The 16052-nt window shown below is 36.9% G+C and overlaps 3 protein-coding genes across 11 annotated transcripts in view; 1 reads left to right on the top strand and 2 right to left on the bottom strand.

Annotated features, from left to right (window-relative positions):
• Positions 1-964: 964 nt before the first annotated feature.
• On the top strand, positions 965-3323 carry dynlt1b (dynein light chain Tctex-type 1b). The gene is made up of 5 exons (XM_027008732.3): positions 965-1077; positions 1614-1655; positions 1776-1899; positions 2237-2314; positions 3091-3323. Exons 1-5 carry the CDS (start codon positions 1051-1053, stop codon positions 3159-3161), a joined length of 342 nt encoding a protein of 113 aa, XP_026864533.1. The 5' UTR covers positions 965-1050; the 3' UTR covers positions 3162-3323.
• Positions 3324-3937: 614 nt separating this feature from the next.
• On the bottom strand, positions 3938-13065 carry stk38l (serine/threonine kinase 38 like). Of its 3 annotated transcripts, XR_003410530.3 has the most exons (15): positions 12836-13065; positions 11642-11781; positions 11267-11318; positions 10706-10828; positions 10502-10585; positions 10175-10298; positions 9683-9837; positions 9499-9601; positions 9228-9289; positions 9002-9119; positions 8432-8555; positions 7241-7336; positions 6404-6473; positions 5748-5839; positions 3938-5394 (listed from the first exon to the last, which is right to left on the bottom strand). XR_003410530.3 is itself a non-coding variant. In XM_027008729.3 (14 exons), the coding sequence occupies exons 2-14, from the start codon at positions 11773-11775 to the stop codon at positions 5267-5269; spliced, it is 1395 nt and encodes a 464-aa protein (XP_026864530.1). In that variant the 5' UTR covers positions 11776-11781; positions 12836-13063; the 3' UTR covers positions 3938-5266. The 3 variants fall into 3 exon arrangements, 2 of the variants coding, with proteins under 2 accessions (XP_026864530.1, XP_026864531.1); XM_027008729.3 differs by lacking the exon at positions 6404-6473 and having other exon boundaries at positions 12836-13063; XM_027008730.3 differs by lacking the exon at positions 3938-5394 and having other exon boundaries at positions 5746-5839.
• A 191-nt stretch (positions 13066-13256) lies between these two features.
• The window catches only part of cacna2d4a (calcium channel, voltage-dependent, alpha 2/delta subunit 4a), a 76289-nt gene continuing 73493 nt past the window's right edge, over positions 13257-16052 (bottom strand). For 4 of the 7 annotated variants that reach the window (XM_081712732.1, XM_081712736.1, XM_081712733.1 and 1 more), the window contains 4 exons: positions 15896-16011; positions 15583-15665; positions 15113-15216; positions 13257-15026 (listed from right to left, as the gene is read on the bottom strand). In XM_081712732.1, coding sequence (XP_081568858.1) covers positions 14966-15026; positions 15113-15216; positions 15583-15665; positions 15896-16011 — 364 coding nt within the window. In that variant the 3' untranslated portion in view covers positions 13257-14965. Of the gene's footprint in view, positions 15027-15112; positions 15217-15582; positions 15666-15875; positions 16012-16052 lie in introns of those variants that run through there. The other 3 variants (XM_081712734.1, XR_014123254.1, XM_081712737.1) reach the window with 3 other exon arrangements.

The raw sequence follows: 16052 nt of genomic DNA, 5'->3' as shown, positions 1-16052 counted from the left end.
AAGGAAGCTTTTCCAAGTCTTTTCCTAAGCCACTGTTTTCCAGTTTTTGTCCTGGAATACACCATGGGTCAGAATATACCATGTCCTGCACATTTGAGTCTTTCCCTGTTCTATCATACCTGTTCCTACTGATTTGTGGAAACTAAAATGTGCCGAGCCGGGAATATTGCAGGAGCACGGTTGTTCTGAAATGATTTGAAGCATTAATATAAAATTCTCTCCAAATATGATCATGATTATATTAGTGTAGTATTTCTAGTTAAGACATTCCTGGTATCTTGTGTGGTAGGGGTTTCTGTTTAAAAAAAAAAAGATTGCAGGTGCAAGGTAGGAGGACCTAATAAAGCACAAGTACATGCCAGTACAAACATCAAACTTGACAGCATTAACGTCTATATACCCATCTAAAATACATCTAGCCTTTACACAACACGCAAATGTTACTGCAATAAAGAATTCTAAGCATTTTATTTTGACCTTTTTGAGTCCGTATATATTATAGATCCGTTTAATTTAAATTAAGTGTGTTGGACTGAACGTGTGATGGAAAAAAAACCGCATTATGCTACATGAATACATTTGCTTTCTTTAAGTTTTATTTTGGCAATTATTGTGCTTATGTTTTATGTTTTATTCATATGTAACCATTTAACACACTAACCTACATTTAATAAGCGCTGAGATGTTTAGTATTTCACAATATGCTATTGGATCATATAGTAATTAAAATATAAATAATACATCAATGCAATTGGAGAAATAAATAGAGAATTTTTCTACTTCTTAAAATAACAGAAACAACTTTAAAAAAGTACAGTGAAATGGCTAAACGGATGTGCAATGAAATCTTAGCAGCTGCTTCCTTTAGTGACGTTTCCACGTAAAGACATTCTATTATGGCGCAAGAACCTCCCACTTGCGGTGAGAGTCCCGCCTACTTGCTGGTCTCCGGTCTGCAGATACAAATTTGGGGAAAGGGTGGGAGGGAAAGAGCTACATCTTGGTATCCGTGACAACGGATACAGAACAGAAGACAACAGAGTAGAAGTCATGGATGATTTTCAGACTGGAGAAGAGGTAAAATAACTAGCTTACTAGCTAAGCTACTTACCGACCTAAATATTTCAGACTTTGAACCCAATAGATTTCCAGCAGTATTCACGTTATAATTTTACCTAAGGTTATTTTAACCACACCATGTTGTTAAATAGATCTAGCGTTGGCTAGCTGGATCTACCTAGCAAAGTAGCTAGCTAAATAGCTACCCTTAGCTAAATGTGTGGAATGGCAACACAGTAACTATACCTTTATGTTAGGGTAGCAACTAGCCAGCTACTTTGCTAAAACTAGTTTATCTTATTTAAAAATTTGTTTCACAATGGCTCGGAAGCGAATTACCGTTAAATTAGCAATAGTACACGCGAGTACCCTGAGCATTTATCATTAATTTTGACCCTGACTGAGTAATCTTTAAAAATGACATTTTACATTCTCCTTAGCTACATAAGTTAGCTGTTAAACATGTACAGGGATACATTTCAAATATCATTGTCGCGATATTGTAACTGCAACCCGCTGTTAAGGTGAATTACGCTTCTCTTTGTTTTTGTCAGACAGCCTTTGTCGTGGACGAAGTGAGTACTATAGTTAAGGAGGTAAGCGATATGGAAAAAGATGAGATTGATTTGGAATAACACCGTTAACACCACCACACCACTGTTGTCTAGTCTGATGTAAGCATGTCAAACTGATGTACTTCTGTTATGAATAACTAGGCAGTTGAAGGAGCGATTGGTGGTAATGCGTATCAGCACAACAGGGTGAACCAGTGGACGAATAATGTGGTGGAGCAATGTCTTACTCAACTCAGCAAACTAGGAAAACCGTTCAAGTATATCGGTAAACACATGTTCGGCCGTGACATCTAGGTTAATGTACTGTATAAACAGAGTTTGAACTCATCCGTCACAGAAATTGGGAGACAATTTCTGTGTTGCAAGTTGCAATTTTGGAGGTTTTGTTGTCTGAATACAAAATTGAATGGGTAACAGCTTTTTATTTAAAATGTTTTTCATTATTTCTCAGTAATTTTTCTAGACTAACAAATCAAATTAACAAAATCCCCACCATGCAGGATAAGATAATTAAAGCAAAAGGTAAAACATCTACTTTTTGTAGTTATGATGCTAGCTCATGTCATCTTCTTTCATTTAACTCTGTCTGTTCCTCTAAACAGTAACCTGCATTATCATGCAGAAGAATGGAGCTGGTTTGCAGACAGCTTGTTCATGTTTCTGGGACAACACCACAGATGGTATGATGCACATAGTAATCCTTGGGATCATTTGACTTTATGCACTCTGCATACATCTGTAAAATCCATAAGCATTAACACATTTGCTCTTTTTCCTCTAATAATTGATTGCCACTTGTCCTATTTTACATCCTGTGTGAGGCCTTTCTCTGTAATCTCTGTTTGACTTAGGTGTAATATTTGTCAAATCACTATGACATAAAAACTATTCTATTTGTTTTATGGAGTTTAGAGATAAGACAGCAGTTATGCCACATGATTCTACCTGTAGCACTTGTTACATTTTTTTTGTAAACAGAAAATGATGTAGTGAAACACATGCTACAGATCTTTTTTTGCAGACCTTTTTTTTAATTTGCACGTATAGGTAGCATACATCACTTCACATACATTATTTCACTGATGTGTGCCCTCCTCTGAATTTCTGTACCTACATCAGATTTAAAACCCTGACACAAGCTTACAAAGCCAAAAATTTACCTTAAAGCCCTTTATCTGCACTGTATCTCAACTCTTTGCACCTCAAGGGTTAGGTTTAGCCTCTCTTTACAGCTCTCTTTACCTCTCTATCTTCACATGTACACTAAAGACCTTTTCCTTTAGAGTATGGTCATTCCAAGTTTTCATCCTCACCCTGATTCTCTTACTACATTGACACTAGCTTGCTCTGTAGTGGTCTAGACCTACTTACTGTAAAACTAATTGGAGACAATGTTTAATGTTGAATGTACTATAGAAATATGAACAGACTTAATATTCTTTCTGTTCCCTTATAGGGAGTTGCACTGTGAGGTGGGAAAACAAGTCAATGTACTGCATTGTCAGTGTCTTTGGGCTCTCCATTTAAATCGCAGTGGCCTGGACTGCAGATTCCCACATAACTTCTTTGAATCTGGTGTCAGTGCTGGCAGTTAATAGACTGGCCAAAGACGGAATTCCCATTAGCATTAGTTACATGTGTAACATTTTAAATGCTGTTTGTAACTTAGAAATATATTATTGTACCTTTCCTTGTTTGCCTTGGGTTAATTTCAGAATACTCCCAGTCTGGGCATTTCATTAAATGGACACAATGCAAATATTAAACAGTACAGCACAAATATGCCAAGGTAGTTAAGTTAAGTTACAATATATCAAATCAACTGGACATCTGGAGATGATATGGATTGAACCTTTTGAGATGTCAATCCAACTTGAGCCCATGCCCACATTAATTGAGGCAACAAATCTGGGAAATGTTTTCTACACTTGCTCTACATATCAGTATATGGTAAGTAAACTGTGACAAGTACTTCAAGTCAGAATGAATGAAATTTTGTTTAGTTGAACTTCTTGGTTGTGCAGTGATGTGTTGTGTATTACAAAAAGCCAAAACAACTGGATAATATATGAGTAACTACATAGCATACCAAGATCTGAATAGAACACTGATTAGTTCTATTCCTCAGAATCAAAAATCTACAAAGTATGCACATTTTTTGCTATCTTCCTATGACAAGTAGAGCCCTTCAGTGCCAGACTTGGGTATGTTGTGGGCAAAAATTGTGTTTACAACTGTTGACTGATTGGATTAAGAACCAACTAGTTTACAGAGTAAGATAAATAACCAAATAACACTAAAAATTTTTAAACACCATGTAGATTTTTTTTTTTTAACATTTTCATCAACCTATACACAGTAGATAACCAAATTCTTCAGTGATGAGGACATTCAAGGTGAATTTCCATGATCACAATGCGTAACCACAGTACACACATTAAAAGACATCTTAGTTACAGTATTTGTTCCGTAGGCTGTTATTCCACATTTACAGTACATGATTTGGGTCAGTGAGCAGTAATCTTGCACAAATATAATTTAGTGACTTAATATTTTACAAATACACAGGAGCAGAGACTGGAACATATGGTGAAACAGAATAAAACCTTAATTTCAGTGAGGGCAACCATTTCAGTCATGGCCTTAAATAAAACACCAATATCCTAGAATAAAGTGAATAACAAACACACAAAAAACCTTTACTGCAACACCGCTATACTCCAAATGACTTTTAAAAATGACACACCCAAAAGAATAAAACATTTTGACTGAATAATCAAGTTCGTGTTTTGCATGGAGCATTTACCAATAGCAAAACAGCTGCATGCAAATATATGAGTTCTGTCAATTTTGGAATATAGAGTAATGCATTAACAATTTTTAAAGCAGCATAAGGAGAAAAGAAATAGACATGTTAATTTCCTGTACAGTAAATATGATGAGCATAACCCTTGTTTTGAGTTGCTTAGGGGGAATACATCACTCTATTACATAGTCTTCTGGATATTACTTCTGGCTCTGCAAAAATGAGTAATTAGATTAGGGCGGAGTACGAGTTTAAAGACCATGGGGTGGAGGGCTGAACAATATTACAGAAATGATGTTTATATCCAGCAAAAGCTGCATTACTCCAAAACACTTATTCTACTTTACTTTAGGTTTGCAACATCCTTTTGACATCTGAGACAAAAAGAACTACTTTGTGTGAAGTTTGCACATAAGGCTGAGGTGTGGCAACAACTTAAAAGTCCCAGTTTGGGGCTTTTGACCCTGTTTGATTCACTGCTGAGTCTACAGTACAGTGTTTTTGGACAATAAAAGAGGATGTTCCACAAGGGCCTCCTCTTACCTGAGCAAATGGAACCACTGTAAGCACAGGGTAGCATATAGCAAGGGGTAGCCATATTATGGTTTGTTTCTCTTTTAATTCATTTTACTAAGCATGTTAGGTGTCCGATCAAGCCACCAACCTAGGCTCCTCCTGATGCAAATTTACTTTGCAGATCATAGATGAAGTGCATAAGCCTCCAAAATCAAGGTGAAGGCACCCTATGCCAATAGAGTATTTAGTTGAGGCAAAAGCCTCACTAAAGCTTCAATCTTCCCCTTCCACCCAAGCTGATTTTGCTGTTTTAGGCTTTCCCGGCCTTTGTGTAGGTGGGAATGGTTCCACGCTGTGTCAGTCCTTCAAAGCGCTTGTAGGTATAGTTGAGGAAAACCCAGTCCTTGGACTTGAAGTCAGGTTCTGTTACATTTGTAACTAAAAAATAAGATAGGTAGATAAAAAGTTAAAACTAGGCTAAAACATTCATTCATTCTTACATTAAATTATTTTAAAATTTTAATTTGGGTTTGCAGGCTACAACAACTCATAACAGAGTGCAATCCCTCCAACAATGCTGAAATCTTACACAATAAATACATTTCCTATTTTGGAGTCAGATTAGTACATTAAGTTTATCCACCCAATAACTGCCCTTGTATCTGTTACTGATGAAAACACACAGAGTTGTGTGTACATTGTGTTATAACTATATTCACAATGATGCATCTTAGAGTTTCAAAATATACTTTTCTATACTTCTCTACACAAAAAGTGTCACCAGACCTCACCTGGCTGTAAAATGTCTGACTCAGGGAAATCGTCAAAATTGGAGGTATCGTCAATGCTCTTGATCTCAATAGAAATAGCAGCAGGTCTTTCTCTGAGTGGAGAGAGAGCACTTTGAGATTAGATATCAGCCAGCCATCAAGCTTAGAAATAAAACTTGCTTGATCTTTAAATGCTTTAAAACTTTTACATTTATCACATGAATATACAGTGCCCTCTGAATTATTGGTAACTTTGTAAAGATGAGCAAAAAAATGTATTTGTTCATCAGCTTGATCTTAAACTGAAATATGAGAGAAATGTATAATTTACATTAAAATCCATTAAAATTGTTGAGGGTATGAGAAAAACATTGGCCCTTGAGAAACAAACTCTAAATGATCCCGCTTCATATTTTACTTTTTATTTTAAGCATACCTTTATGAACTGTTAAATAATCGTCCATGACTTTCACTTTCAAATATAATGTGACATGCAGGACAGTAAGCCTTAGTCATGGGGTTAACATGGGGAAGATCACAGAACACATTCTGATATAAGACAAAAGGTTGTTGAACATCTTAAGTAATGGATAAAAATGGTCCCAGGAATCTTGTTATGACACATGGCCTCATGGACTCCATCATATATAAAGTCATTTAAATCAAATTGTGCCTGCCTCTGGAGGCCACAACTGGGTCACAGTTGGATCTTCCAACAGGAAAATGACCTCAAGTACATCTCCAAATCTACAAAAAAAACAATCCATTAACCAAGAAATCAAGCTTTTGTGGTGGTCACCCCTACTGCTGACAAAAACTTGTTGACCTATAAATATTCCTACTCAGGCTGTGCAGGTTAATTAGCTAGTATTAAATTAAGAATCAGATAGCTAATTTGGGTACATAAAATTTCTTCTCACTTGAGATGAATGGTTTTGTACATAGTCCTTGACAAAAACACAAACTAAAGAGTCCATAAGGAAGGACTAAACACTCTGAAGGAGCTGGAGGAGCTTGCATGGAGAAAAAGTCTCAGAAGTGCTCGTCCAACTCCTCCAGCATTAGTCTATGCACTCAGTGGTGTTATCTTACAAAGGGAGGATACACAAGTACTACAAGCAGGAGTGGCAATAACTGAAGATTTCCAGTGGTCAAGCCAATAAACTTTTTCTTTTAAATACTTTTTTCATGGCTTTTATGCTCATCAAAGGTGTCAACTTGTTTGAACAGTGTTCCTGAAATCAAGTAACTGTAATTGATGAGTATTCATTATGGAAATGATGAAAACATAACAGTGCTATCGTCATCACATTAGTACAGCATATTTATAGCAATAAAAACCTTAATTTTTTAGTCTTAAGATGTTCATTTTTTGTTTTTCCCATCATTTTTGTTTTTCAATATAATATCTATTGTATGTCATCGGCAAAGAAAAGAGGAGGATAAAATTGGTGGGGTGTGTTCAAAAGTATAACTTGTGACTTGATAGAGCCCTCGATGTGAGTGTAACATACCTGATGTGTTCCCAATCAACTGACTCAAAGAAAGGGTGATTCTTTATTTCTTCCACACTCACTGCCCCAATCCTGTTTTCTGCATCTGTGCAATACCTGAAATACATTCATGCACACACCCCAACCTCTGTCAGCTACTAGCACTTGACATTTCAAGCTATGACAATTAAACAAGTGATTATAATTTAGATTTTATGTAACACTTGATTGTTGAGGATCACAGGTGCAAACTGACTTTTCGACCTATATGTCTAACTGCCCACCTATTTCTATAGGTGCCTATATGATGATTGAGTGCTACATGGCTTGCACAAGAGTGCAGCCACTCTGGGATGATCTTAAAGCAAGTAAGGAAACTTAAATAATTACAACCATTTCTAGCTTTAATAAATGCCCTACGATCCATGTAATCTATGTACAAGTATTGTTTAGCACCAGAGCCATGGGTCTGTTGTATAGTTACAGTTATAGTGATAATATAAGAAACATGAAGAATTCATGAAGAATTCTACAGTACAGCACAGATATATAGAACTAGGGTTGGAAATGGAATATTCATGCTCAGCAGCAACAGTATACTGTATGTATAAACAACTTGTTAACCAAATGTCTACTTTTTAATGCTTGAAGCAATGAATGGCAGTTTTGTTTCTTTTGATTTACTGTGCTTGTTCTCCTTCATTGTTTGCTGTTGTTACAGGAACCATTTCTAATTTGTGATATAAAGAAGAAAGCAGTCATTCAAAAGGAAGAGGGTGGAGTAAGCTCTGAGCTGGCATCAGAAAACACTAGTTTCCTCCCAGTATTCACTGTAGCTAGTTCTCTTTGTTCAAACTTTTCTCACCAATTTCATGACTGCACCACTAATATGGGCCAGTAATCACCATCTTCCTCTAAAGGACTTGAAGTTTGTCCACCACATCTCAGATTACTGGCCACAAATCATCTTGACCCGGTTTTAACATTTGTAAGCCATGTGATGATATGACATAATTTACTGTAAATTTCTACAAGGTGCTTTAATTAAAGTGCGCCACATAGTTCTCTGCATGTACGGCAACCAGTACTAACATCAGTATTTTAAGTAAGACAAGAACCACATATCTTACATTTAAGTGCTACAGAACGCAGCTGTACATAAAACAGAGAAAACCTTTTCATATATGTATGGGTGCCAGCGATGTCTCTAACCTGAGAATCAGGTCCTTAGCCTTCTCTGAAATGGGGACCTCAGGGGGGAAGATCAGAGTTTCTCGCCAGTTCATGACTTTCCTGTACGTTTCCTGCGGCGTCTCAGAACAAAAGGGCGGGTAGCCTGGGACAGGAAGACAGAACAAAACCTCTTAACTTTGAGGAATGAAAATGAAAGTTTGCATTTTTCTGCAGCCAAAATAAACACAGAGACTCAGTATGGTTCTACAATATCTTTGCACAGATTCTGATCTTTCCTTAGCATGTTGATTTCATAAACTGCTCTTTTTAACAGACAAATAAAACAAAATATTTTTGTGTGACCATGGTTAATTCTAAATTTGCAGTATGGAGGATGGGATTTCATGCCATAACTAATTTGTAATTAGGTTTAATACCTCAACACTCAACCATACCACTAGTCAATGGAAAAAGCTATACTCATCGCTATATGCAATGGGATTTAGTAACTCAGCGTTTCTGTGCTGATCAAGATTATTTTTACCAGTGCTCTGTCACTATCTATTTGCCAGCCTGCTTCATGACCCTAGTATTTATAAGGGTTCATACCTATTAGCATCTCATACATGATGACCCCCAGGGACCACCAGTCACACAATTTATTGTATCCTGTCTGCATGAAGACCTCAGGGGCGATGTAGTCTGGTGTACCGACAGTTGAGTATGCCTGTGCACATGGAGGATTGGCTGACATTGAACAAGTAGCAGCTACTGTTTGACCATCATTTCAAGGCACTCTCATTTCCAGCACAAAGAGCAAAACATGCACACCTACCAGTTGTCGTCTGTTCTTTTTCCATGTTTCAGCTTTCCTCTTAGAGTTCATATTCTGAAAGGCTTATAAAGGAACACGGATGTTTTACTTCTTTCTTTCAGGATGTTAAGTTGATACTGATGTAAGTTCAAGAAAATCAATTTAATTAACATATTCTGAAGATATGCTTAAGATTCAAAAAATTGTTCTTAAACAAATGGCAATAAATGTGAACAGAACTTAAGTGCTAGGAAAAAATGACTTTGCTTGGGAAGGTATGGGCGATACTTACAAAAGTCACTTGGAGGGTTGTGTGTAAGGTTTCTGTAAAATTCAGTTCGGTGGGCTTTCTTGAGGCCCGTGCATAAGCCAAAGTCAGATAATTTAACATGGCCCTGGGTTTCAGCATAACACAAGTGTTAATATCAATGTAGTCACAAAATTATTGTGCAGCTAAAACATGTTAGGCAACACACCCGTGAGTCAAGCAGTAGATTGTCTGGTTTGATGTCTCGATGTATAAAGCCTAGCTGGTGAATAGAGTCGATGGCCAGGACTGTTTCTGCTATGTAAAACTGAGTGGCTTCCTCTGAAAGAGTATCTTTCTTCATAAGCAGGGTCATCATGTCTCCTGGCCACACAGAAAGAACATAAATTTGTGTACCTCAAGATACAGCCATAATCATCAGAAAACAAAGGATATGAATAAAGTCTAAGTGCGTAGACATAAGAGAACAAGTGAAGATACAGGGAAAGTTATTTTGGTTAGTATTGCCTGAAGCTTCATTTACTCGGAAAATGAAAAGAGTAGAAAATATTGACCTTCATTTAGGAGCCTGGAGACACCAATGAAAAACTGACTAAGCAGAAACACACTGAAATGATACTGAAGCCTGTGAGCACATAGGCCATGACCAGAAAAGTGTACACTGTTATTTGGGCTCTATACTGTTTTCTTATGTACTCACCTCCAGGCAGAAACTCCATGATGAGATAAAGGTTCCTTTTGTCCTGGAAACTGTAGAACATTTTCACCACCCATGCCCCATCGGCCTCCACAAGGATGTCCCTCTCTGCCCTGATGTGTGCTACCTACAGAGAAGTGAAAGACAAACACTTATTTTGCTCTTAAAGAAGCCATTAGGGACCAGTAATTGTGACTTTTAAATAAAGTTAATAAGCCTCTAGGTTTCATTTGCATTTCAGTTTGGGGGGGGGGGAGATACAGTTTTAGAGATGCATTTCAACTATGTATTGTTTAAATAGGATTTTGTGCAGCAGGATAAAACACAGACCTGCTCCTTCTCTAGCATGTCAGCTTTCCTCAGAATCTTCATGGCATAGATGTGACCTGTGTCCTTTTTCTGGACCAAACGCACCTGTTGACAATAGAGATCAGGAAATATAGCAGCAAAAAAACACAACTGTTTTAAGATCACAACAGCTTCTTAGTCAAGGCCTGTAATTCAAGGCCATATGTACACAATATACACACCTACCTCTCCAAAGGCACCCCTTCCAATGACTTTGAGAGACTCAAAGTCATCAAGTCCAAGTCGAGTTCGCTTCAACCTCAGAAACTCTGTCTCCTTACGAGCATGCTGGGAGCGCCTCATGATCTTCTACAGTATTAGCACATGGAGACAGCCAATGATGCATTTAAAACATAAAATTAAAGAATAACAATGTTATCATTAGATTGATCTAACAATATTTATCACATTTAAATAAGATTAAAAATAGATTCACATTATAAACAGATGCATCTTCTCCTAATAATCCCTAATAGAATACCCTTATGAAATTCACAATTCCTAATTCTTGATATCACAACTATGACTTCACTATATCTGGTAAGATCTCTAAAGACTGAGTATGCCGATTTATGTTGCTAAAGTTAACAGTTTCTAACTGCTAAAGTCATGTATAAGAAGGCTAGTATTCAATTCCCTAGGAGTACATCTGACTGACATTTTGCTGACTGGACTTGCTGAATAACTGCACTAAGGCACTAAGGATGCAGACTGAACTTAAAAACGGTCCATAAATTTGCAGCTCACCTCTTCATTGGGTAAGCCTTCCTCATCCATAACCTTCTCCAGTTTCTTTTGCCTGCAAATCAAGTTGCATTTCTGTTTAATCTTACAATAAGAAGTCACGCTACCCTTCTAATTAGGCCTATAATAACTAAAGAGTTAGAAGTAAATTTATGTACAATACAAATTATTATTACAGCCCTAATCAGGATTTTTATAATTTGAGAATTTTCTAATAATCTAGCATAAGCATTATATAACAGAAAGAAGTCTGATATCTGATTTTCATAAATAGTTAATGCTGTGTACGCTGATGACCAAGTTACATGTAATTTCACTCTGAAAAACTGTCTTTTGGCTTTAAAAATGTAAATAGGGCTAAAAATCATTCCAATAAACCTCATCTCTCTCTCTTCATGTTGTGTGAGGAGTGTGCTGTAGAAGTTCTCCAGCGTCAGTTTGGCCACAGTCACTCTCTCTCTTGTGTGGTTACTCATAGGAAGCGGGGCTGCCATGCCTCCTGTCATGGCCATACTATTCTACAGAGACAGCAAGAGACACCATTTACATTTTTTCAATCAGAAGTGCAACACTGTAGAAGTGGCAGGTTTGAGTCCAGGATGGGTACCAAAGGAAGACTCTGGGTTTCATTGTCCTTGCTGGGTCAATGCCATTGTACGTTTGAACAAAAGTGTTTGCTTTTGTCATGCTTATTACAGTATTACTATTAGAGTGCAATGCAAAATATAAAGTACCACTAGAAATATATGGAGCATAAACCAAAGAACACACCAATGTGGTTGTATATGTTAACTAATCCCAGCCCCCCCCCCCCCCCCAAAAAAAAAAAAAAAAAATTATGCATATGTCAGTAAAACACCACTGCAATTCGTCTTTCTTTAATAAATAAAGAAATACACCTGTCATGTCAGCTGCGTACTAAATGGCACGGGCTTGTGAGTTTGCGCACGCCAAGTAGGCTATGCTACCTCTTCGTCTTTTGGAGGGTGACTGACTCTTTAGTGGTAATCTCTAGATTTTAGAGTCTAGAAAAAGTTCACCAGTATTTTTGTCTTGTAAAGAGATGTCCTGAAGGGTGCGTCTAAGGAAGCACATATATTTTTTTAAAAGAGCAATGTAATTATGAATGGGTAATGCGTCTTTTGTCAGAATGAATGTAATCTGATTAACATAAATATGTAGTGGCCTTCAATGTGACGAAGTCTCACGCTGATAAAACTGAAATCTACGGCATACGCGAGGTACCACAAGCGAAATAAAGTGCGTGACCTTGCGAATGTAAACATGCAGTTTGACAGGTTTAAAGGTACGCGTTTTCGTGCATGAAACAGCAAGAGATGCGGTAACAGATATTTTTGCAATGACGTGAAAAGCAGATTTGTACACTATGTAGCTTCATCCAAGACATCACGTAAGAGAGATACAGAAAATAAAAAATAACAACCTTGCATTGCTTGCATTGTTATCTAGTTAGCGATAATCCCAGTCCCTTAATTAAAACCAGCTACAAAACAGCTAGCTAGCTATCCATCTAACCTACACTAGACGGTCGGATATTTTTGAAAAGCTTACCTCACCGTCCTCCTCCTGAGTAGACAGTTTGCTGGCCAGTAGCAACTAATTTGCAGGAAATAAAAACAGCCAATTTAATGGCCGTGAATTTAATTCTAAACACGCCTGGATAAAGCAAGAAAACGTGATTAATGTTTTCCTCCTGCCATTATATCTTACAAGTATAAAAAAAACAATGACAAGAACGTCCACAACGGAGTGTGATCAAAATAACGTCCACCCCTAATCTTCCTTATTTGCAATATGTGATGACAGCAACAGTACATTACTCACCAAGATGGCCGTTGTGCAAAGCGGTCACAAGTAAGAAAGAGCTGTTTTCACAATAAAAGTTTAAGTAAACGTTTTTGCAGCACTGTAGTTTATAATATAATATAATAGTTTCACTGTTGATTTTCTCGGGTCATATTACAAAAATACCAAAAAGCATAAACAATATAAACATTGAATTTGCTAATTTACCTCCCCATTACATGTAGTATTTGCCATCTTAAATTATATATTCTAAAAAGCTTTAGGTGTACAGCACATAGGTCACGGAAAATCAACTCTGTGAGGAAGTTACTACAGTTACTACAGTTACTACAGAGGGAGTTATAGCTGTATATAGGAAGATTGAAACCAAAACATACACGTGCACACACACACACACACACACACACACACACACACACACACACACACACACACACACTTTGTACATGCATGGCCTCTTCATTTTCTATAATTCATAGTAGTTTGTAACAGTGGATCTGCAAGTAGGAAAACTTTTTTTTTTTGATGGGGCTACTCCACCACATAGCATGATCAGAGTCTTAGACTGCTGGCAAAGGCAGCAATGATTACTCCTCAATGCTATGTGTCCTAATAAAATGTCCAGGAACCTTAAAAGAAAAACAGTCCCATAACATTACAGATACACCAGCAAAGGTCACAGTTGCATTTAGCATGGTCCAGTATGGTTAATTCAGCACTAGTTTATAAATGTAGCCAGTTTTCCAGAGATGAATTCATCTTAGACCGATAGCTTAGGGCCAATGGCAAAGCACCTGGGTAAATACAAATACATTTTGGTGTTTGAAAATTGTAAAACTCAAATTTTGCTATACTATCAAAACCAAAATTTACAGAGACTCAAGAAAATTATAATTAAATTCGATTTTGTAGTACACAACCAGTTTTGATTTGGCTAAGAAGAGGTTTCAGAAGGAGACATTCATTCATTAATTCATTTATTTATATTGGGCTACTTTGTCCATTTTACTGCAATAAAAGGCAAATTCTATACTTCACTATAAAATCACACATACCAATAACAAATTATAAAGTGATTGCATACAAGCTGATACTGTTCAGACATATGTAACATAAGGGTTTTCAAGCTGGTGTACTCAAATGTTTGACCAGGAAACTACGCAAGACAAGTCTGGGCCAGTGTGAGTCTTAATTCAGTCTGAGACTAGATGTAGTCAGTGTCTAAAATACTGTCCTATTATGTTTTAATACAGAGGATGATAAGCAACCCAGTGTATTTTCTTTCTGCCTCATTATCATTTATGTACATTTTGATATGTTGGTGCTGATTCCTAGTATTTTTTTTTTAACCTATGATCAGTGGCAAAGAGGCTTTGAATCTGCTAGTAATATTCATAAGGTACTTAATGTATTTCATATGGCACATAACCTGAGAAAGAGAAAATATATTTCTTTGAACACTGATAAAAGTTATTTCTGAGTTGTTTGAGAAGTCCACTTTTTCTGTAATGTATGTAACAAGGGACTCCTCTCAGTTTTCAAATAACATAAATAAATCAATACAATTCCTTGGAGAAGTGGAGGGGGACTTATTGTACCCCACGTATGTATAAAGGTACTACTGTATATTGTTAGTTTTACTTATTGTCTATACCAAGCATGAACGTTTTTAAACATGTTAAAATGCATACATGGAAAAAAAAGATTCCCAGGAAATATTGCTATATTGATCTCAGTCCATCTCTACCTGTAATTGCATAGGAGTGACAATGGAGCAAATACAAATCATGCAACTGTTCAGATGTGCCTCTTGATGGGGCATTCCTGTGAATATTTAGGTGGCAGTATCAGTTGCAGATGAAACAAACAGGGAAGTCAGGAAGACAATGGTTGATAGTTGCATCTCTGCTGCCCCTCCACAGTCCTTGGCATTTTCCTGGAACCAGGCACAGTGGACACATACAGCATATGTAACCAAAGAATACCTAAGAAATGATTTGGTTGGTTTAGGGCTTGTCTTACTGAGAAAGGTAAGTTGGGTGCTTGACCCATGTTTGTTCTTGACTAGTGTCATTTGTAATACAATGATTACCACAAAGGTCCACAGTGCATCCTGTGCAAAATGCCTGAGGGAGAGAACTAATCAATACAAAGAACTCCACTTTTTAAAACAAAATACCATGTTATTGAAGTTCTGGAACTGTATCCTTAATCATATTTGTCTGGTACTTACTTTTCTTTTGAGTTTACTATTGTTCAGTTCTACAATTTACATCATTTACCATTGTAAACACTCCTCTATAATCTTTCAAATTATCATTCATTCTGAATTTTTCACCATATCTGAAGTGCATGTATGAGAAAATTTTATTCTTTTCGATGACAATCTTGCTAATTATGCACTTTGAGTTGCATAAAATGTATTATTATTGTTGTTGTTATTATTAATCATCAATAACAACAGTAATAATAGTAGTATTGAGTATATTTACCTGAGGGTGGTATGCGTGGCAGGACTTAGGTCGCCTGCGAATCTTCTGAGATTTCATTCGTTCACATTTTACTGAAGCATTATGTAATGAGAGGTTAAGAATAAATACAAGCACCATCTTCTAAATCAAGAGAAATGTTTTTGTTCAAATTTCTGATTGTATTATATTATTACATTAATTAGTTTTGTTAGTTCTACACTCAAATGCTTTCACCACTTTACAGTCTTAAAGTCTGTGCATCTACTTCCAAGACATTATTCCTCAGTCACAATGGGTGACACATCTTCCCTTTCCCACTGCTACTGTAGGATATATTTGACCTCCCTGGGCTCCATGGTAATAGAGGAGTATTGGCGAGAACAGTCGCAGTCTGCCTGGACCACAATCAGTAAAAGGTTGCTCTCAGGGATGTGCTGAATCACGAAGGCCCTGAAAAGGAGAGAGAGAGAGAGAGAGAGAGAGAGAGAGAG

This window comes from Electrophorus electricus, chromosome 4 (genome assembly GCF_041902795.1).
Source record: "Electrophorus electricus isolate QZ-2024a chromosome 4, ASM4190279v1, whole genome shotgun sequence".
Taxonomy (NCBI): Eukaryota; Metazoa; Chordata; class Actinopteri; order Gymnotiformes; family Gymnotidae; genus Electrophorus; species Electrophorus electricus.
Note: the sequence above shows the minus strand (reverse complement) of the source record. Positions and strands in the feature narration are given on the sequence as shown.

Coding starts and splice junctions, on each gene's coding strand:
- stk38l (XM_027008729.3), bottom strand. CDS start 11,775: ATGGCCATGACAGGAGGCATGGCAGCCCCGCTTCCTATGAGTAACCAC. Junction 10,299..10,501: donor ACATGCTAGAGAAGGAGCAG/GTCTGTGTTTTA, acceptor ACTTCTCTGTAG/GTAGCACACATCAGGGCAGA. Junction 9,838..10,174: donor CATGGAGTTTCTGCCTGGAG/GTGAGTACATAA, acceptor CTGTGTGGCCAG/GAGACATGATGACCCTGCTT.
- dynlt1b (XM_027008732.3), top strand. CDS start 1,051: ATGGATGATTTTCAGACTGGAGAAGAG. Junction 1,656..1,775: donor TGAGTACTATAGTTAAGGAG/GTAAGCGATATG, acceptor ATGAATAACTAG/GCAGTTGAAGGAGCGATTGG. Junction 2,315..3,090: donor CTGGGACAACACCACAGATG/GTATGATGCACA, acceptor GTTCCCTTATAG/GGAGTTGCACTGTGAGGTGG.